The sequence below is a fragment of the Equus caballus genome, chromosome 2, assembly GCF_041296265.1.
Source record: "Equus caballus isolate H_3958 breed thoroughbred chromosome 2, TB-T2T, whole genome shotgun sequence".
Taxonomy (NCBI): domain Eukaryota; kingdom Metazoa; phylum Chordata; class Mammalia; order Perissodactyla; family Equidae; genus Equus; species Equus caballus.
This window is the reverse complement of record NC_091685.1, coordinates 31,351,168-31,372,565: the sequence shown is the minus strand read 5'-3', so window position 1 is coordinate 31,372,565 and position 21,398 is coordinate 31,351,168. Positions and strand designations below refer to the sequence as shown.

Below are 21,398 nucleotides of genomic sequence, written 5' to 3'. Positions count from 1 at the left end.
CCAGGTGATGCTGGTCTGAGGACCACACAGTGAGAACCACTGATGTAGAGGATGGGATGGAGAAGAGTGGGGAGCAGCAAGAAGAGTAAGGAAGCTGTTGAAACCCCCTAGGTGGGAGGTGACAGAGGCAGAGCAGGCAGGTGCTCACATCTTACATCTGAGCGCTGGTGACTTTTCAGTGTCTTAATGGTGAGATTTCAGGCATGGTACTAAGCCAACGTGGGAAAGGGAGGCTGTTTCTGGGGAAAAGTCAGCCAGTTGGTCAGGATAGTCCCTACCCCTAAGCTGGGAGGACCAGATGCACACTTGACAACAACCTTCAGAAAGGACAACAGAGACGCAGCGCCCAGAGTTGCCATTTAATGCCCGATTATCACAACATGAGGAGGTTTACACAGTGCTCATCGAGGCAGGACCCAGGCGAAACCAGGCCAGCGGTAAGTGACCCGTGTGGAGCCCTAGCACAGGACCCACTCGCCCTTGAGACGTGTGCCACATACAAGGCTTCTTCACTTACCCAGGAGCCAGGAGGCTGGCCGGGCTTCTGGTCACTGAGGATCCTTTGGGAGAACAGGGTCCCAGGATGAGTTGGGGACCTCAGGACACAATGATGAGAACCAGAAAGCTGCTTGCAAACAACCCCAAAAGCTTTCCCTTCAAATGCACTAAGCCACACAGCGCTCGGATGAGGGGACACCCAAACTCTTTCACTAAAAACTCTAAACACTGTGCGGAACTGAAGCTGAGAACACCTGGGGAGAGAAAATAAAGTCAAAACCATCCTGGAGCCGCTTTTACGAGCTGCACCATCTCGCTCTTCTTCCTGCAGCCACGCTAGTCAGCCCACAGCATTGCCGTGGGGAGGGGACGCCGCTAAGGTGGAGCCAACACTTTTAGCGGGAAGGGACACAGGAGCACGTCCCTGGTGTCAAGCCATCTCTTTGAATCCCCAACTCTACTGAACAATTTAATGCTACCGGGTTCCCTGGAGCCCCCGGGGCCTTTGATGCCCCGGGGACACAGGTGACTTGGGGGCTGCTGGTGGGCTGGGAAATTTCCTGGCAGAAATAATGTACTTCAGAAAAAACTGGCTTTCCTTCTGCCCTGGTTTTAAAGTTTCCCTGGCCCCTAAAGGAAATACCACTCCAAATGCATTCTTAAAGCACTGGAACATGGGAGGTTCCAAGCGTCACTGGCAAGGAAGACGTAAGAGCTTCTTTCCCATCCTGAGCCTGAGGCTTGGCCTGGGCGGTTCAGCCCCTGGGCCAGGCAGGGTGTGGAGAGGACAGCACAGGAGGGGGCAGGGGCAGCTGCTCAGGATACAGGCCATGGGCCCAAGGGGCAGCCCCTCTGTCCAGCCCTATGGCTGGGCATTCAAAGAGCTTGAATTCTGGCCAGATTTCATCATTAAACTCATTCCCGGTGGATCCTGCAGGCCTCTCTTTTCTCTATTCCAGGAGAAAGTTCTAGACAATCCACGGCATGGAAGTCAAACATCTCTGTCCTCAGAGATGGTGCATGGCTAAACGGCAGCCCAGCGGAGACCTCAGAACAGCAAGGCCATCTTCAGTCCCACATGCCCCAAACCAGAGCCCATGCAGCTCCCCTCACCCCCGCCCAAAGGTCAAGGTGGTCCCTTGGCCCTTGGCCTCTTGAACTTCAAAACAGGCTTCTGATGAGACCCCTGTGAGTATCTGGGGAGGGGAGATTAACGGCATTTCTGTAAAGCATACAAAATTAGCCCTGTCTATAGAGCGGGGCATCTGTGACCTGATGGCCATTCCAGAGAGGGCCCTAACTTGGGAGCCCAGGAAACGGAGCAAATGACAAGGCACCACTGTCCCAAGCTGGACATTAGCTCACATCAGACCCCACCCCCAAAGAAGCCCACCTCTCAAAATTCAGATGCCAGTTGGTGAGCTCAGGAGCTCTCTTACGAGGCCAATTTCATATTTTAAATCAACTTAATGCTACAAACTTAAACAAAAAGTGCTGCCGAGCTGAGCCCCTGAGGAAACCTAGCTCCCTGAGGGTGGGCGGGGGCCTCTGAGACCACCACCCCTGGCTGCCTCTCTCCAGAAGGCACAGCCTTGGTTCAGCCCAGAGCACCCCCCATCCCAGGCTGGGTCAAAGGGGAGAGTTGTGTCCCCCTTGCCCAGCTGGGCTACAGGGACAGTGTGGGATGGTCAAGCCTCTGGGGGATGGGGTGAGGCCAGACCTTCTCAGGACCCCAAGCCTGAAGAGGTAACACGAGCCCATCTCCCCATTAGCTGGTCTGCAAGGAAGACTCGTCCCTGTCACCCCTTCAGCATTCCTGTGACAAAAGGAGCCAACATGCCATCAAGCCCTGGTCACCTCTGTCCCTGGGGGGGGGTCTATGGGAGAGCTGGGGGGAACAGGAGGTCCTTAAAGAATCACCCCCCTTCAACAAACATGGCAAAAAAACGATCCTTCCAGGGAACGGGAGGACAATACTGGCAGCTACCAGGGCGGGAACTTTCTGGCAGTTTCTGGTTTTCATCCCACCCTTCTCTGGGGTGGAGCTGCCCGGGTCCTCAGCATCAAACAGCCCCATCCCAGAGGGAGGCAGAGCCGAGGACAGGTGCCCGCGGCAGCTGTTACAGCTGCTTCCACATTCCTGTCCGTGTTTCCACAGGGGCACTTCTCTGCTGACCCCCCGGAGGATGGTGTTTTACATTCTAAGGCAAGAGGTAAGGGGTTCCACAGGAAGAGGGTCTCCTTAACTGGCTGCTCCAGTTTCCTCAGAAGCCCAGGGCGCCCTGGAACCATCTCTGGGACAGAGGAGACCAGGAATGTGGGGCTAGAGTCGGCAAGCTGAGAGCAGGAGAGGCCACAGGGCCTGCAGCTGCAGCCGCGACAGAACCTTGGGGCCGAAGAGCAATCAGCATTTCAGCCGACGGCCGGCCCCTCCGAGACGCAGCCCCAGCCACCAGCACAAATCAGGGAGTTGGCCCGGCCAGGCCTAGGCCTGCCCTTGGCCCGTGGACAGCGTTGGGCCTGTCGGAGGAGAAGTCTTACTAGAAACTAGAACAATCTCCCTGCTAAAACTCAGGGAAGACAAACAAACAAAACTCAACCTGAAATAAATACAAAGGTATTAAGTGCTTCTTGATAAATCGAGGGTCCTAATTACCCCTCAAAAAGCAGTGGCAGGACCTTTCCTTATACCTAGCCACCTCACCTGTGGCCCTTCACATGAGAGGTCAGAGGTCAGAAGACTGGCTAGGCCTTCCCAGGCCCAGCTTCCACTAGGAAGGTCAGGACCCGACGCCTGATACACTCCTCACCTGCGGCCTCCACACCGCCCCCGCGAGACACTTCGGCCAGCAGGGAGGCGGAAAAGGAGAGGAGGAGACCCCCAGATCCTGACGGCAGCACCTTGTGTCCAACGTCCCTGCACAGGCAGAGGACCTGTCAGTCTGTCTGGGAGGAGGTAGAGACAGGAGCAGGGCTGCAGGGGACAGGCAGGGCCACTCAATTAAGCAGCAGTTCCGAGAGGTCGTAGGAGTCGAAGAGGTCACTGATGCCCTCACCACCGTCCAGGCCCCACAAGTAGTCATCCTGGTCCAAGGGCGGGGAGAAGCTGATCAGAGGGGAGCTGCCCGGTAGGGTCGGGGACAGGAACTGGTCCTCAGTCTGCTGCAGAAGAGGGTGTGGCAGCTCCAGCATGCTGTCAGTGGCCTCCAGGGGGACAAGGGATGGTGGTGGCGGCGGTGGGACCTGCTGGGGAGTCAGCGCTGGCGCTGGAGACAAATAGACAAGGGTTATGCTTGCCCTGGTGCCCAAAAGCCCTGGTCAGACCTCAGAGCGCAAGAACAGCCTTCTGGTTCTCTGATGACGGTGCACCCTTCTCCTTTCTCCTACCCTGCCCCACTCCTAATGGCACAGGGTCACCCTCCCTTTCCCGGCACCAGCTCTAGCCACCGCCCTCATTCTCCCATCCTCTCTCCCCTCTCCTCTCACAGTGGGTGGGGTCTCCTGCTCTCAAAACCCACCCCCAGCTTCTACACTCAACCCAACTCCCTTTCACCAAGGCCCTTGCCCCTGAAATAATTTTTCTTCCTCCTGCACCGTCAATTTCTCTCACTCTACATCATTCCCACCAACACAGACACACTCTCATAACTCCTGTCTTTAGAGAGCACCCTCCCTGACCTCGTGACTCTCTCCAGTCACCAGCCCGTTTCACTGCTCCGTTTCATGGTGGAACTTCTCAAGAACCGCCTGTCATACTCCCTCCTTCCCCACCGCTGTTCACTTCTCCTACCCACTCCAACCTGGGGTCTGTCCCCACCACGCCACTGAGCCAGGGACCTCCATGTGGCTAAATCCAATGGTCAGTTCTCTGCCTTCTCTTATTTGACCTTCCAGCAGAATCTGATTCAGTTGTTCCCATCCTTCTTGAAACATCTTCCTCCCTTGGTTTTGGACGCACCAGCTTCCCCTGGTTTTCTTCTTACCTCTTCGGCTACTTCTCCTTGGTCTCCTTTGCTGGATTCTCCTTCTCTTCCCAACTAAACCCTGATGACCCCAGGGCTCCACCCTCAGCTTCTTCTCTCCTCCAGCGGCTCTCCTCCTGCCCTGTGGCTTTAAATCCCTCTTTCGACCTACTGCTCCCAAGTGGAGGCCTCTGGCATGGACCTCCTCCCAGAGCTCTGGGGCCCTGCAGGACTGCTTCTGTAACATCTCTACTCGGATGTCTAAGGTGCATCAGAACTCAGAACTCAGCGGGTCAAAACCAAGCTCCTGGTCTTCCCCTGAACCTGGGCCTCCCCTCGTCTTGCCCCATCACAATTAAGGAAACACCACTCACTCAGTTGCCTTGACCAAAAGGCCCAAGAATCACTGTAACCCTGACATGTCCCCTGCATCCACTCCAGCAGCAAGTTCAGTCATCTCTACAACCAAACGAATTCTCCAAGCTGCCCCTTTCTCTTTAGTTCCACTGCGGTGATCCTGGTCCGAGTCCTCTCCTCTCACTAGGCCCCTGCAGGAGGTGCCTCTTGCCCCTTGCAGTCTGTGCTTGGATTGAAAAATGGCCTAGAACAAAATCCAAGTTCCCACCAGGGCTGGGAAGGCCTGTGTGGCCTGGCCCTGCCTGCCTTCCCACTCCTTCTCCCACGTTCCTCCCACAGCTCACATGCACCCTCTCCAGCCACGCTGGTCATCAGCTACGCTTCAGTACACCAAGCTTGTTTCCCCCTTGAGGTAAGACGGTGGTTTCCTACACAGGGATGCGGAACAGGGCACCAGAAATCCCCTGCCATATATCCCGATGCCCGCAGTCTCACCATATGAGTCATTCCCTAACCCCCAACCAAGCCTTGTTTGAAAATGCAACTGTGCTGGTAGGCCAGACTACCTGGTCAACCCCTTACTAGCCACGTAACTGTGGGCAAGTGACTTAATGTGTGTGAGCCTTGGGGTCCTCACCTCTAAAATGGGGACAATGATTACACCGCCCCACAGTGTTGCTAAGAGGATTAAATGGTAAGCGCAGGGAAAGAGCAGCTGATCTGCAGAAACCCCACCTTGTGTCTGCACGCCCTTGTCAATAATGAGAATGGCTCCCATTACCCAGGGCTTACGGGGGCCTGGCTCTGCTCTTAAGGACACTCACGTGGCAATGTTGTTAACCCTATTTACAGATGAGGAAACTGAGGCTGAAAGGAGTCAATTAAATGTATTTGAATGAAAAAAAATCTAATGTTCCTTTAGTGCGCTGCAGAGGTGTGCAGGTGTTATAGTAAGAGGCCTGGCTTGGGAGCACGGAGGAGGTGGGCTCCGACCCCAGCCCCACCGCTCACTGGCTGTAGGACCCGCTGCCTCAGTTTTAGAGACGTGGGGACAGAGGCTGGGAGGGGTTAAAGCGACTCGCCTATAGTCACCAAGTCATAGGAGGTGAGGTGCAGACTCAAAACCAAGTCTCCAGTTCTAGCTCCTGCACCGTCGGCCACGTCTAGGTTCACTCAGAAGGTCGGGGCCTGGAGGGAGGTCAGAGACGACCCTTGTTCCCTTCCATTACAGATGAGGGAAACTGAGGCCCCAAAGGGTTAGCGATCCCCCGCTGATGTCAGCACTAGGGACAGAGCTGGGTCCCAAGATTGCAGTAGCCTCCTCGTTGGGCGTGACCCCTGCACTCACACCTCACGAAGACCCCGCTTCAGGCCAGAACGCGGAGGGGGTGTGTGGGGGTGTGTACCCTGTCCAGAAAACTTCCTCCTGCTCCCTTCAGCAGGGACAGCACTGAGACGCCACGTAGCCAGGGTGGAAAGGGGCAGCCATGGCATGACCCCTGGCACAGAGCCGGCTGTGTGGCCCCATCAGCAACTGCCCTGTATGGCTCTACTCCTCTCGGGCCTCACACTCTTAATCTGTACAACCAAGGTAAAACCTGGCCCTCGCTCACGCTGCAGGGTCCCCCACCTCCGCCCAAGGTCTTGGAGGACGATGGAAGTGAAAGTGGTTCTAACTTTGGAGAGCTGTACACATGTTGACAGTGGGGTGAGAAGGCAGAGCGCAGGAGGAGGGAGAATGGGGTGAGGCACAGGTCTGGACAGGGAGATAGGCATTGGGAGGTGCCCAGAGCGACAGATGGCTGGTGCAGGGAGAAGCCTCGGTCTCTGGACAGGGCCAGGACACAGGAGACATCACTAGAAAAGGGAGTCTGGGCTCTTGCCCAAGCTCTACCACCAACTTGCTGTGTGATCTTGGGGAAGTCATTGGCCTTCTCTGGGCCTCAGTTTATTCACGAGTAAAATGAAAGGTTGAGTTAGATTAGGGTCCAGCAAACTCCTGTAAAGGGCTGGATAGTTTTTTAGGCTTTGCAGGACACGTATGGTCTCTGCCACACAGTCACTTCCCTTTTTTTCTTCCCCCACAACCCTTTAAAAACATGAAAACCATTCTTAGCTCAAGGATCACATACAAACAGGCCAGATGTGGCCTGCAGGCAATACTTTGTCAATCTATGAGTTAAAGAAATGGAATCCAACCTGTGTTCTGTGGACTCCCCCACCAAGGCTCCTCCATCAGACCAGTTCTAGCTCTGTGCCTGCTTACACATGAGGTTTCTACTTAAGGGAATTCTACTGCTAAGAAAACAAAACGTGGGACACGGGCCTACAAGGCCTCAAAGGATCCTGCGAGCCTGACCTGATGTGTATCCCAGTAAAGGGCAAAAACCATTCTCGGGGAGAGGCCTTCCCAGGCTCCCATTTCTTCTCCTTCCGGACTCCCGCCCTCCCTAGGAAGCCCTCAGGGACCTCTCCCACCTCTTTGCTCCCTGGCAATGGCCTCACACTACTTCCTGCCGGGCACAGCCAGCTTTTAGCTGTACTGTCCACCCCGCAGCCAGGAGTGAGCCTCTCCAGCCAGGGCCCCTTCCTTGATTCGCTCTGTGCCTCAAGGAGAGAGCACTGGGCTAGGAGTGTGTGTACCGAGGTTCAAGACAGCTCTGTGCTCGCCCAGCTGGGAGACCTTGGGCAAGTTACACCACATCTCTGGCTCAGTTCATTTATCTCTAAACTGGGAATAACAGACCCTACTCCAGAGCTGCTGTCAGGAGTAATGTGAAGCGGGTGCAGCTGGTACAGTTGTGGTTCAAAAAACCTTAGCTATTATCTCCCAAAAAAGTATTGAGCTTTCCTCAAAAAACCTATAGTTTCTATTTCCTGTGGGCTTATGGGGTAGTTGTCATGGAGCTAGCAGGACTAGTGGCAGTGGCAGTGATGAGGGTAATAACAGCTGACAGTTGTTGCCAGGCACCCTCTAAGCGCTTCCCTATATTGACTCATTTCGTTCTCACAACAAGCCGTGAAGTAGATACTATTCGTTACTATGCTCAACTTACAGATGGGGAAATTGAGGCAAGGAGAGGTTAAGTAGCTTGTCCAAGGTCACACAGCTGGTAAGTGGAAGAGCTGGGGCTCAAACCCAGGCCCCCGCTCTGCCCCAGGGCAGCAGCAGCCTGCCAGTGAGACGAGGAGGAATGGCATGTGCCTTATAGAGTGTAAAGGGTGATGCACACATGTGGGGGAGGACGGCATCCTCTGCTGCTGGGTAGAAGGTGGGTACCCCACAAACGTTGCCGTGGAAGAAGAAACTCTGAGGCTGGTTGCTCTCCCCACCTCCTATCCCTCTGGACAGAGGGCCCTACCTGGGGATGCCGTGGGTTTCAGGGTCCCGGGGTCGGTGCTGCTGCTGGGCTGAATGGAGTCAGGGCTGGGGCTGCGGGTGGAGGTGGAGGGGAGGGGTTCCTTGGCAGGACTATCTGGATCCTGCACTTCCTCGGGGCACAGGTAGACTTCGATGGGCCCCTGCGTGCTCTTCAGATATATCTGCAGGTTCTCCTGGAAGAGGAAGAGAAGCCAGGTCATGGCTCTGGGCAGCTGGATACTTACTTATGGGTGAATGTATATGAACATGTGGCTCTTACTGTCCACAAGAGCAGGCTCAACTCCGGAGCTGGGCTCTGGGCTGGCCCCCTCTGGCCTGTGGACATCTGCTTTGTTGCCTGTCTGGCCCCAGGTCCCTTCTTTTGGGGACAGCACCTTGATTTTCCTCTGGGAAGTCACTCCTCCCCCCACTCTCAGGCCTGCAGTTGTGGGGGGTGGGGGGGCAGCACCCTTCCCCAATTCCAGTGGGTGAGCCTGGGATGCAGGCGGGGAAAGTCAGAACGAGGTGACTACCTTCAGGGTGGCACATGGCTCAGGTCAGTCCAACCAGCATCAGGCTCAGGAGGTGTGGGAAATGGAAGCTCCCTCCCGCTGGGGTTGCTGAGCCGGTATCATAAAAGCTATCTTTGCCACCGCAAGGAGAGAGCCCCCCTGGGAATGGAGTCAGCAAAGAGGATGGCAGAGTGAGAGATGGAGAGCGTGAGGCGGACTTGAACTCACAGTTGGAGGCCCTGCATCTGGCCTCGTCTGCAATCGCCAAATCTTCCCCCTGCCGCCCCTCTCACTTAAGCCAGCTGGACTCAGCTTTCTGTTACTCGTAACTGAGAGTCCTGATCCTTGGCCTTCGCAGCCCTGCCTCTTCCCTACCCCAGACCCGCAGCTCCAGCCACGACTGGCTACACACGCGCCATTCAGCCCGCATTCCGGTCTCCATGCCTGTGCTCATGCGGTACCCTCCACCCACCCCTACTTCACCTGGCAAAAGTCCTATTCATTCTTGAAGACCCAGTTTAAGTGTCACCACTTGTGGACTCTTCCTCCAACTGTCCTTTCTCTGACCCTAAAAATACATCTTCGGTCTATAAATGACAGCATCACTGCTTGCTGGGGTCTTTTTCCCACTAGGTCTTGAGCTCCTCCAAGGCAGGGTGGGGCCTCATTTATCTTAATGTTCTTTCATTAAACAAATTAATTCTCAAGCCCTTATTATGAGTCCAGTTCTGGGCTGGGGGTACCACGTGAGTGGAACGTGCTTTTGTGGAGCTTACACACTAATAGACAAGGCAGAACATAATCCCGTAATCACCAATATACGCCCGCAAATGGAGGTTAAGTGCAGTGGGAAAGCACAGGAGGTTATGAAGTCTAGGGGTGATCAGGGAAGGCTTCCTTGAGGAAGCGATGTTTGAGTTGAGACCTGTAGGATGCATAGGAGGAAACCAGGCAGAGAAAAGGAAGAACATTTCCGCTGGAGGGAACAGCACGTGTGCAGGTCTTGTACTGGCGACAAGCTTAGTGTGGTGGGGAAACCGCAGGCCGATCAGTGTGGCTGAAGCAAAGACAGAACAGGGGCAGCACGCAAGAGGAGGCTGGTGAGGTCAGAGCACAGAGGGCCTCATGGGGAGTGTTAAGAATTTTGGTCTTCAGCCTAGGAGTACGGTTCACAAGAAAGGATTATTGTAAGTACTAACACCGCTGTGTGTGGGCACACGTGCATGGGTGCAGGAATGCGGGGGTTGGAGGGACACAGAAAGAAACCAGGAACAGAGATTTTCTCGAGCCGGAACCCGATGCCTGTTGTACTTTCCAACCTCCGCCATTTCTGCCCCAGCTCGGAGACCATCAATCTTGCCATGAGCACCAGAACAGTCCCGGGAAGCTTGGGGCTGGGCAGTGCCAGGGACAGGGTCGGCAAAGCTGCCCAGGACCCCCATAACACTGCTCTCCACCCAAAGCTTCCCCCTCTCACCTCACTTCTGTCGGGCACCTCCAGTCTTGTCTGCGGAGGAGCCTTGACAGCGATCACTGTCTGCTCCTTAAAGTTGCCGACAGCACGGATGTCCTGGTAAGTCACATAGGCCAGTGTAGGGGCAGGAGAGTCAAGAGAAGTGACTGTCTGGTCAAAATTTGAACCCACAGCCTGCCAGCCAGGCATCTCGCCCACCTCTCCTAGGCCTCTGAGTATCTCCTTCTTACTCCTTACACAGATAGAAATAACCAAAAACTATAACCTGTTCTTTTAAAGTCATAAGCTACCTTGGATCCCTTTGGAAAGCAAATGGGGGAATAAATCATTAAAAAAAAATGCCGCATTATATCAGCTTTTTACATAAAAGCTTCATCTCTGAAACTAACTAGATCAGTAGCTCTGAGAAGGCAGGAGACATGTCTCATTTCTTCATATATCTCACAATGCCTAGCATCCTTCCAGAAATACAAGGGCAGATCCAAAAACCGATTAGATGGCGAAGCCATTTGGGGAAAATGTATGAAAAGCCTTAGCAAAGGCCACGCTCTTTGACCTTATCGTTTCGATCCTGGGGATCTGACCTAGGGAAGTAAGTGAGAAATTTAGGAAAATGTTCTATATACAAAGATATTCATCACACTGTTGCTTTACAAAAGTACAAATCTAGAATCAATCTAAATGTTCATTCTAGGCCTTATCAATAAGCCAGAGTATAGTCTGAGTAGGACATTCTCAAACCATGTAAAAGACGAGTTTAAGCCATATGAAATTGCTATTTTTGTGAAAGATGGTCCAATATCAGCAATTTCATGTGGATCAGTCAAATAGTTAGGAAGGATGTGTTACAACATAAAAACTGTCTATGGTGACATGCTAAGTGGAGAAAGGCAAGATATAAAATCTTATGTATAGCGGGGCACGTGCTGTATTTAAATAACACAGACCCTGTCTATAGTTAAGGAACAATGGCTGGGTTAAGGTGGCAGCTATTTCTTTCTTTTCTCCATTTTCCATATCTAAAGAAATGTACTTGTCTTAGTTTTATAATGAGAAAGTAACTTCAATAGACTCAAGAGGAAAAGCCCCTGAAGAAGGAAGAAACAGAAGCCAGAGCGAAAGGGTGACTTAGTCCCCGCATGGAGGTCTTGCATCATGTCTGCATGGAGAGGAGCATGCCGAAGGCCCCTGCTCCCTGACTCCTCCCCCCAACCAAAGAGGATATCTCTTGTTGGCCTTGTCCTCGGTCAGGTGCTTGAAGTTCAGAGAGCAGCTCTGGATGAGCTGGTCCAAGGCCTGCTCCATGCTCATCAGCTCCTTCAGCTCCTGCCCCAGCTGCTGCTGCTTCCCAGGCCGGGTGGGATCTTCAAACATTCCCCTGCCTCTGAGAACAGAGCAGCCCGCCAGGGTCAGTCTCAGACCACATCCGGGGACCCCAACCCCAGGGTTGCTGTGCAAAACTGCACGGATGGTGCAGGCCACACTCCAGGAAGAGCCTGTCCACATCGTCTACGATGGTGCCCCCTGGGTTGTGCAAATCAGTGGTCTTGCCAGGCTCCCAGGAAGCTGCCAGGGACTGGAACTTGAGGTTTAGGGGTTGGGCTAGAGAAGAGAAACAAGTCAGGCCTGACTCCACTTTTGGGGGGCTTTCAACTGTGTCCACCCTCTGTTCCAGGCTCCCCTAAGTGGCAGGGAGCTGGAGTGACCTCAGTCCTGACTCCTCTGCCTGGGTTCTCTCAGGGTTCATGCCAGGGGCTGCAGGTCGCTCTTTCAGACATTGTAGAAGTGACGGAAGGAGTCTTGAGCAGTTACGTCTCGGAGCTGGAAGGAGTCTGGGTTACTACAGCTCAGCTCGCAGGGGACTTTCCTAAGCTAGAAGAGGGCGAATCTTGGGATCCCTGACTCAAGCGGACCTGGTATGCTCTGAAGCCTTTACACAACCCAGAAATCCCTCTCCACCTTCCCCCTGCCATGTTCTATTACTTCCGCAGTGCACCTGCTTTTCCACCCCTCTTAAATACATTGGCTCCGCCCCCAGACTATAAGCCTATTGGATGTTGCTCTTGCTCGGATCCCAGCATGTGTGCCCATTGGCTGTTGCTCTCAGCCCTGCCCTTGACATTCACAGCCGCTGGATACTGCCCCCAGCTGTGCCCACAGCATGTGCACCCACCGGTGCCATCGGCCCCAGCCCAGGCACTCACACCCACTGGATGTTGTTCTTGGCCTTCTTGCGGATGAGCTGGATGCCCTCCAGCACGTTGGTGATGTCATAGATGCGCCGCTTCTGCACGTCCAGCACCTCAGCAGCCCAGTTCAGGTCCAGGACACCATCCTCGGACTCACTCAGGAGATAAATGAACTTCTTGGTGAGAAGCCCCAGCGACGTGTCATACCGAGTCTTCTCGCCGGGGGATTTGGGGGCTGAGGAGAAAAGGGGCCCAGTAACTGCTCAGAGAGGGCCAGCCTGGGGAACCCCCTCCCTTGACCTGGACCCATGAAGTACCACCCTTCATATGAGCACCCACTTTCCAGTTTACAGAGCACTATGAGGCAGGGGTCATTCACCACCATTGTCCAAACAGGGAACCTGATACCTAGAGAGGAAAAGTGACTTGTTTAAGGCCTCACAGTCAGGGGCAGTGTCAGGACTAGAAAGCAAGCATCCTAACTCCTGGTTCAGAGCACCTTCCCACCACAGCTTGGGGCAACCATACCACCACCACCACCAACAACAGTAAATGTGTAGGTCACTGTTCTAAGCAGTATTTGTTGCATATACAACACATGTAATCCTTACAACACCGTGTAAAGCTGATGCACAACCATCCCCATTTTATAGATGAGACTACTGAGGCACAGACAGCTTAAGTAACTTGCTCAGCTCACTCAGCTAGAAAGTGGCAAAGCTGGGATTTAAATTCAGGCAGTCTGGCTCAAGAGTCTTCCTTCTTAACCATTGCCCTATCCTGCCAGTTATGTCAGGAATCTGCAATGAGAGAAGGGAGGGAAGGATGAGCTTGGTTGAGAGCATTTTTATAGGCTTGCTTTTTCTTTCCATGCGTAGCCCAGTGATGATCTGAGAGGAATCAGTCCTGGGACAACAAATGGGGAAGGTTCATGAAAAAGGTGAACCTTCTTAATGAGGTCAATGTCACAAGACCACTTCTCAGCTGCAGCGTCTTAAACCACAGGAGGACTTGTGCAATCAAGTGACTTGCAAGTCACATAGCAAGTTAGTGGCCAAACTAGTTCTGGAAACTGAGTTTTAGCGAGTCTCAGATTCCTTGGGAGAGGGACTTTAGAATCTCTTAACATATAGATGGCAAGCATTTGGCAAACAGAAAATTTTGCCAAGCTCTGCACTCGTGGCAGACATTACTAATTCATCAGCACACTTAGGATCCTTCAATAAAAAGCTCTGGGCAGCCTCTATCAATCAACTGCGTAGGAAACTTTCTTGTTTTTCCTGACCTAGCTGTATCTCGTTTTACAGATGAGACAACTAAGGGTCACAGAAGAGGAGTGACCGGTCAGGTCAGGGCAGAGCCTGAGGTAGTGTGGGTGGGATGAATCCCAACTTCACTTCTCTCTGCACCTCTGACTTAGCTCTCTGTCTGCATGTGGGAAAGACCTTAGTTAGCCCCTCCTCCTCTCTGAGCTGGATTCTCTCTTAGCAAAGCTCGGATTGAACTAAACAGAAAAACTTTTTGAAAATAGTAAGCTCCTCAATAACACGTCACCGGTTTAGATCACGGGAGTGGTGTGTGGTGTGGGAGAAGCAGTGTGGCACTGGGTTCTAGTCCTGACTCCACTTCTGGCAATGTGACCTCGGACAAGTCACTCCAGCTCTGCGTCTCAAGGGCCCCAGCAGAGAGGGGGACGATCCTGCCCACCTGGCGGGACCCAGGGAGAGCACGCACAGGAAACTGTTTTGTAAACCAGGAAGTGTGCTCCAACTATTACTCCTGGTGGCCTGGGCAGGGCTGTACCCTCTGCCCCCACTCCCTCCCCGTCTCCTGAGCCCGCCTTCAGATGCCCCATCAGGCCGCTTACTTTTGGGGCTGGGGAGGCCATCCACTCTAACGCTCTTCCCCTTGGGAGTCCGGAATTCAGGGACCGCAGGCCTGCCGATTCCCTCCAGGTCCAGCTTCCTTTTGGCCTTGGAGAGAGAGAGGCAGAGTTTGAGGATCGTTCCCCCTCAGCCTTTCCCTGTCCTGGGGCCAAAGCACTGAGGCTACCAGCAGCCATCTCCTGCCTCAGTTTACCACCAGTCCTGGTGAACTATCACTGTACCTGGTAAGGAAATATCAATGGCCTGAAAGAAAGCTTTCAGGGGAAGGAAGTCCTGTTCTCCGAGGGGCACACAACACTCCCGTCCTCTGAAGCCCGGGCACTTGAGACCCGATCAAGGTTAGTCGCTCAGGGCTCCTTAATTGCAGGCCCCAAGGTCACTTCTACATCTGCCTCCGCCCCCCCCACACACCCAGAGGATGATGTAGGGAGGAAGGAGTGGGTGGGGCCTAAACCACATCAGGCTGGGGAGAGGCCCCCCCGACAGAAGCAGCTGGGCCAGCCAGACTGTGTGCCCATCACTGCTCTACAGCTGGCCCTTATCTGGGTGGGGCTGGGCATCCGCCCAGGCCCAGGGGACTTCCTGGCTCCGTGCCACACCCCAGGGAGGTGCCGAGATCTGGAAGCAGTGCAAACATCCCCCCCCCACCCCCCGTTTGGGCTCAGCTCAAGGGCCCCAGGGCCTCCTGAATAGACCCCATTTGCCATTCTTTCTTTGCCGAGAGGGGTAGACAATGAATCCTTCCCCTGTGTCTTAAGGACTGGCAGCTGAGGTCCCCCTGCTCCCCCCTCCCTGTTCCCGCCAAGCTTGGGAAACACCTGCTGGGGAAATCAAACCACAGACCCATCTGTTCCTCTCCACCCCACTGCCACCCGGCCCCAATTAGGCCCAGAGGCCGTGCTGGCCCGGAAGGGGCCTCTCCTGGTTAGGGCTGGGCAGGGGCAGGGCTGGGGCACTGGGGCACAGGTCAGAGCCCGGGGCTTGACTCTCCCAGCTCCTTCACGGGCTCACTGTGTGACCTGGGGCAATGCTCCACATCTAGAAGCCTCAGTTTCCTCCTCTGTAAAATGGGGCAGCAAATACCTACCTCAGGGGCTGTTGTAAGGATTCAAGGAGATAACTTCCGTGAAGTGCTCAGCCTCTGGCTCAGCACACAGTAGGTGTTCAGGAAATGCAGAGTCCCTTCCAATCTCGGCCTCTTCGTTGACACACCCTTCTGGGGGTCACTGAGCCATTTCCTTCCTCTCCCCCTCCCCCACCACCCCAACCCTGCTTGGGATACAGACGCCTATTTTAACCTTTGGTGGTGAGGTCATGCTCGGCAGGGCTGAGACTTCTAACCGCTGCTAAGCACAGCTGGGCTGACAGGTGTGGGAGGTGGTGACAGTTCTTCCTGCTATCAGCTCCCCTCCCCCCACTCCTGCCTCCTCCAGGAAGTCTTCCTGGACTGATCTGAGGAGCCTTGGATATGACGCTCCGCTCCTCCACCCCTACCCAGAGCAGGACATGATCCGAACACCTCCCTGCTCATTCCTCTTGAAGTCTCTCTGGAATCTTCCTTTTATAACCTCCCAGCTGGAGAGATCCTAGATTCTAGGGAAAGTGACCTGCTCTGGCTCCATCTTGTCTCTAGAGAAAGGCCCAGTCATTTGCTGAGACCTTCCACATGCCCTGGGCCAAGCCCCAACATTCACTACCTCACTGAATCTTCCCAGGACCACTAATCCCCATTTGACAGCCAAAGTCACTGAGGCTTGGTGAGCTCCAAGGCCTTAAGCACTCCTGATGGAGGTTGTCCGTCCCAGCATCCTTCATCCATCCCTCAGAGGAAAGGCCAAGGGCAGGGAGAGGATGGGGAGTCAGGCTGAGTTCCACCAGAGGCAGAGGTGGGGCAGCCCAGAGTTGTCCCCAACCCCACCCACCTCCCCCACCTGCGAGAAGCCAGCCCCTGCTGAGTTCACAGAACACACCAGGAAGAACCTCACTACCTGCAAAGCGGGGAGAAGGAGGGGAGGGCCTTGAACAGAGGACCTGTGCTGGGCCTATCACGTGCTCATCAGTCCTGCAACAGCAGTATTGGTAATATCTCTTGGTAGAAGAGAAGTGGAGACTCAGAGAGGTTAAGCCACATGCCCAAGGTCACACAGACAAAGGACAGAGCCAGAGTTTGAACCTAGGTCTGTCCGATTCCAAAGCCATAGACCAGGCTGCCTTGGCTCCATCCCACACACATTGCCCCAGAATTTGCTGGGATTTGAGCCAAGACCTGGCTATGTCCACCTGTCCCCATCACTTTACACACACACTCCAGTCCCACCAGTCCCCTCCCTTCTCTTACTCTCCCTCACCCTCATCCTGCACGCCAAGGGTCCCTAAGCAGCAAAGTGTCCCCCACCCAAGGACATCTCCCTGACATCTTTGGGCACTGCCCAGAGAAAAGTCAGCCCACGGATGGGTCTAAGCCTGCAGGACAGAGGCGGCAGAGGACAAGCCTAGGCGGATGAGGAACGAGGAGAGGCGGAGCACAGGCCTTGGAGTCAGACCTGCCTGGGTTCCCATCTAGGCTGGGTGAGCTGGGAAGTCGGCTGACCTCTTGAGCCCCATCTGTGAAATGGGGATAATCTGCTCGACACCTCTGCTGAGGATTCAGTGAGACAGCAAAGCGCCCTGCTCACGCAGGGCAGCTGCTGTCACCAAAGCGCCAGGGGCCCCAGCAGGGGAGAGTTCAGAGTGGGGCTGAAAAGAGACGGGATGTGCCAAGAGCCAGGGCCAGCGTGGCTCTAACCTGGACCCTCCCAGGCAGCCCCTTTGGCTGTTTCCTAAAAGGCCTGCTTAGGATTCGAGCCCACCTGCCAACCCAGAGGAAGAAGAACAAAGCTCCTTCCACAGGCAGCCCCGGGAGTGGGAGGGCCAGAGACCACCAGACACAACTCCTTGCAGTCACCTAGGTGAGGGAAGCAGGGCTCGGGGGAGGGGAAGTGATGTGCCCAAGGTCACACGGGGATGGAGCCAGGTCTCTCCTGAGCCCCAGTCCTAAGTTAGACAGTGGGGCAGGAGCAGGTGGCAGTCAGAGAGCCTCGCTGTCAGACCCCAACTCTGCCACAGGGAGCCTGGGAGTCACTGCCTCACCTCTCTGAGCTGTATGTCCTCATCTGACCCGCCTTGCAGGGTTGTTCATTAAAATGTTCACTTTCTTTCATGGTTCTCAGACGAAATTTGGAAAATAGAGACAAATGAAAAGGAAATAGAAAAGAAAAGGAGAATCGTGCAGAACCCCACCCTCTTCACAGGTTCCTCCAGGGATGAAAGAGAATGATGCAGTGTGCCTGGCGGGAGTAGGGACGCAAAAAGAGCATCCCAAGCCTGCGCCAGAGGGTGGCGGGAAGAGCGCTAGACAGGGAGCGAGGGAACCTGGGCTCTGGCCTTCATTCTGCTGTTGAACTTGGTTGCCATCCCTGGGCAGTGCCTGAGTTCCCTTTAAACAGCTCCCCAACAAATCCTGCTCGCCCTGCACTTTGCAGCCTGGCCGCAAAGCAAGGGGCCACACCCAGGGTTGGGTCTGGAGCTGCTCCAGGTCACACCCTGGTAAAATGAGTAAGCAGGGTCCAAGGCCTGCCCACAGGGCTGGGGGCACGGGGCGTCTGGAGACGGACACGAGAAGGGGCTCTGGGCCTGCTCGGCCTTTAGGGTGGTCTGAGGCAAGGACACTCTCCTACTTCTTGGCTTGTGACTTGGACAAGTGACTTCACATCTCTGCTCAGTTTCCTCATCTGTAAGATGCCTCATCCCAGGCTTCTTGACCGAGATAACGAATGAGAAGAGTGCCAAGCAGTGCCTGGCACACGAGAGGCGTTCAGTAAAAGAGAGCCATTCTTGCTGTGATCACTGAGCCCCTCTGGGAGGGAGGTACAGACAGATGCACTCAGGCTCCCCGGGGAGGGAAGCAGTTCAAAACCACAGCTGTTACTGAAACTCCGCCCGAGCGCCTGAAAGCAGCTGGCCAGAGGAGACTGGGCCTGCCTCTGAGCCCCTTCCCCGGGGCCACCCAGCTCCTAAGTCAGGCAGCACTGGGGAAAGTCATGGCTGCAGAGAAGAGACTAATGATCAATGCCCTGTGGGTCATACACCTCCCTGTATGACCTTAGACAGGTCACAGGCCCTCTCTGAGCCTGTTTCCCCTGCAACATGGAGCTGCTAATGCCATCTACTTCACAGAGTATAAAGCTGTTTTAAGCTGTAAACTGCTGAACACAAGACACGTACTCAGTCCTGGTTATCCTTGGCTACTTGACCTGTAAAATGGGACTAGCACTCCTCTTAGCTGAAAATAACGGCAGGAAGGGACTCTGGGAAGGTTAAAGCCTTAAGCATGGGCAAAGCATGATTCCAGTGGCAGGAATGGGGGCTCTGCCTGCATCCAGAGCTGGCTGGGGGCCTGTGCCTGCTGACTGCCACAGGCCTGACCAGATGCCTCTAGGGCAGTGGGGGTGGTTTATCCCTGTACCTGAACTTATTCATCACTCACAACTAAGCAAATCTACAACCCTCCCATCTCCCCGCCCTGGAGACTGCTTCCAAGACCCAGAACCTGGAGCTGGGAGTGACCTGAATTAGCTGTACAGCCACTCCATGCACACACACAGTTTCAAGAAAAGGAAACTGAAGCCCAGACTGGAGCCAAGACTTGTCCAAGGACACACAGTGAATTAGTGGCAGTCAGGACCAGAAATCAGGCTCCCCAGCCACCACCCCCACTCCCTCACAGCTTTTCCCACCCCACCCCCACCCTCTGGTTGTTTCGATTCTCATGGGCTCCAGCAATTCCACTCCCACAAAACACACCCTGTGCCTGGTGCCACCACACTTAGGGCCCTCCCTGGCAATGGGCCTGGGGGCTTAAGCAGGGAACAATCAATCTCAGCAGGAACCCCAGGGGGCTGCCCTCCACTTGCACCTGCTACTGGCTGTCTGGGAGGGAAGACTGGGCCTGGGGGAGAACCTAGGGCACATAATTGGGAAGGAGTTGGCTGGATGGAGAGTTTGGAGTCTGTCCAAGCCAGACTGGACCTGAGAGACCTCGCCTCCATTTTAAAGTCCCCACGGAATCCCCAGGCCAAGCTCTCTGCCTGCACAATAGCAGGTGCCCAGTACTGGTTTCTGGGCCAAACAATGGATGAAGGAATGAATGACTGATGGCAAAGTTGGCTCTGTGGACTTCCCCAAAGTCACACAGTGCACTGGGGGTAGTGGGGTGGGTCTCCATGCTCCCAATCCAGTGCTCATTCCACTTCACTCCAGTGGATGAGATTATTTCATCCCAAGTCTGCAAAATGAAGTACTCAGATATTGGGGGCAATGGGTCGTTCGGGAAGCTGAAAACTCCCCTTGTCCCTCCCCAAACTCTACCTGCTTCACTCAACCAGGGTCCCAGGCGCCCCTCCCTCCTTTCCCACACCCGGAAAAGCATAGGGGGAAGCGATGGGGGTCCCCAGCATTACCGGCAGCCGGCCAGCCGGCACGCATCGTACAACTTGGCTCTCGGGTCCGTGTGGGGTGGCGTCGAGGCAGGTGCCCGGCGGCGCCGCAGGGGGAGGCACAGTCTGCGGGTACAGCGTGGTGTAGTAGGTGGTGGTGGCCGGGCAGAGCTGAGGGCTGCTGAGGCCGGGCGACCACAGCTCGGTGGGGCTCATCGCGGGCAGCCCCTTCGGGGGCGGCCCAGCCGCGGGAGCCAGGGCCCGGGGCCCTCGCAGCATGACGAGCGCAGCGCCCCCTCCCCAACCGGGCCTGGCGCGCCCGCGGACACCTGCAGGCTCCCGAGCCCACGCCGGCTCACACGGCCCGCGGCATGGCGCGGAGGCCGGGGGAAGCCGCCAATGGACGTCTGCGGGGCAAGGCCGGACCCTCCCTCCTGGCCCGCGGCCGAGCCGAGCAGCGCTTGGAGATCGCCGCTTGGAGATCGCCCGGTGGCTGCGGCGGCGGCACGGCCAGGGGCTGCCCCGCCCCGAGGGCGGCCGCGACCCGGGACGGCCCCGCGCCCCCGGAAGGCCTCGGCACCTGGGGTCGGGCCCGCTCCGGGGAAGGGTCTCTGGGGTGGCCACCGGCTCGGTGGAGACGCGATGTACTCGGACGGGGACGGGGACCGATTGCACGGACTCCCTCTCGCCTCCCTCTCTAGTTCCCGAGTCTTTCTCTGCCTATTTTTTTTCTTCTTTTTTTTTTTTAGCGCCAAACTGCGTGCCGCGAAATTCGGATCTCCCGCGGAAAATGCCGCGCTCCGGTTGGCCGCTGCAACACGCACAGGCTCCACCTCCCGGAAAGGACCGGTCCCCAAGGCAGCGATTACAACACGAGCTTCGCTGCTTAAAGGGGCCGCCACACCTGCTGTCGCCCGCCGGCCTCCCGCCGCCGGCGCTAGCAGCCCGCGAAGCAGACTGCTCTCGCGCAGTGCGGAGGCCGCCAGAGCAGCGCGCTGAGGAATGGCCCCCAATTCCCTGGTGGTTGGGGGAAAGATTTGGGCACGGAGTCCTGACCTGAGCCCAGACCCAGCAACACATTGCCCCGGCCGCATTGTTGCTTAGCGGGCATATATGCATTTATATCCACCCCCCCGCCCCCATCCCCACTAAAAATGAAAGCCAGGAACCTGTTCTCTTTCTTGGTAGGGGTTGATAGAGGGGCAAGGGACGGAGTCTAACGTTTATACCTCTTCATAGGGGGATACTAACGTCAACTGAGCACCTGCAGTATGCCAAGCACCCTGCTAGATGAATACATGTGTTGTTTTATTTAATTTAATCCAATCCTGGGAAGAAGAATGATTACCTTCCTGGTAAAGATGGAGAGTCTGAGAGGCTAGCTCCCTTTCCCAAGGTCACACAGAAAGAGTCACTGATTTGAGAAGTGGCAGTCCAATCTGGGACAGGCCAGCTCCGGAGCCCTTGTTTGTTCCAATAAAAGGTTCCTCTTTTACTCTCCCAGGCTGTGCCCTGCCCCTTGCATGCATGGGGTGTGTGTGTGCACGCGTGTGCATGCCCAGAGTGCAGACGTCTGTCTTCTTCACTGTTGTATGTCCACAGCTCAACACTCAGTAAGTATTTGAACATCTCCAGGTTTCTCCTGAGTAATCCTTTTGTCACAGAAGCCTCCCTCCCTCCCTCAT

At 55.3% G+C, this 21,398-nt stretch overlaps 1 protein-coding gene across 2 annotated transcripts; it reads right to left on the bottom strand.

Annotated features, from left to right (window-relative positions):
- Positions 1–344: 344 nt before the first annotated feature.
- Positions 345–20,428, bottom strand: E2F2 (E2F transcription factor 2). Of its 2 annotated transcripts, XM_023635519.2 has the most exons (8): positions 19,738–20,125; positions 14,221–14,326; positions 12,693–12,761; positions 12,369–12,588; positions 11,390–11,548; positions 10,168–10,282; positions 8,180–8,372; positions 345–3,764 (listed from the first exon to the last, which is right to left on the bottom strand). In XM_023635519.2, the coding sequence occupies exons 1-8, from the start codon at positions 19,990–19,992 to the stop codon at positions 3,496–3,498; spliced, it is 1,386 nt and encodes a 461-aa protein (XP_023491287.1). In that variant the 5' UTR covers positions 19,993–20,125; the 3' UTR covers positions 345–3,495. The 2 variants fall into 2 exon arrangements, with proteins under 2 accessions (XP_023491287.1, XP_001504272.2); XM_001504222.5 differs by lacking the exon at positions 12,693–12,761 and having other exon boundaries at positions 19,738–20,428.
- Between the last annotated feature and the right edge of the window lie 970 nt (positions 20,429–21,398).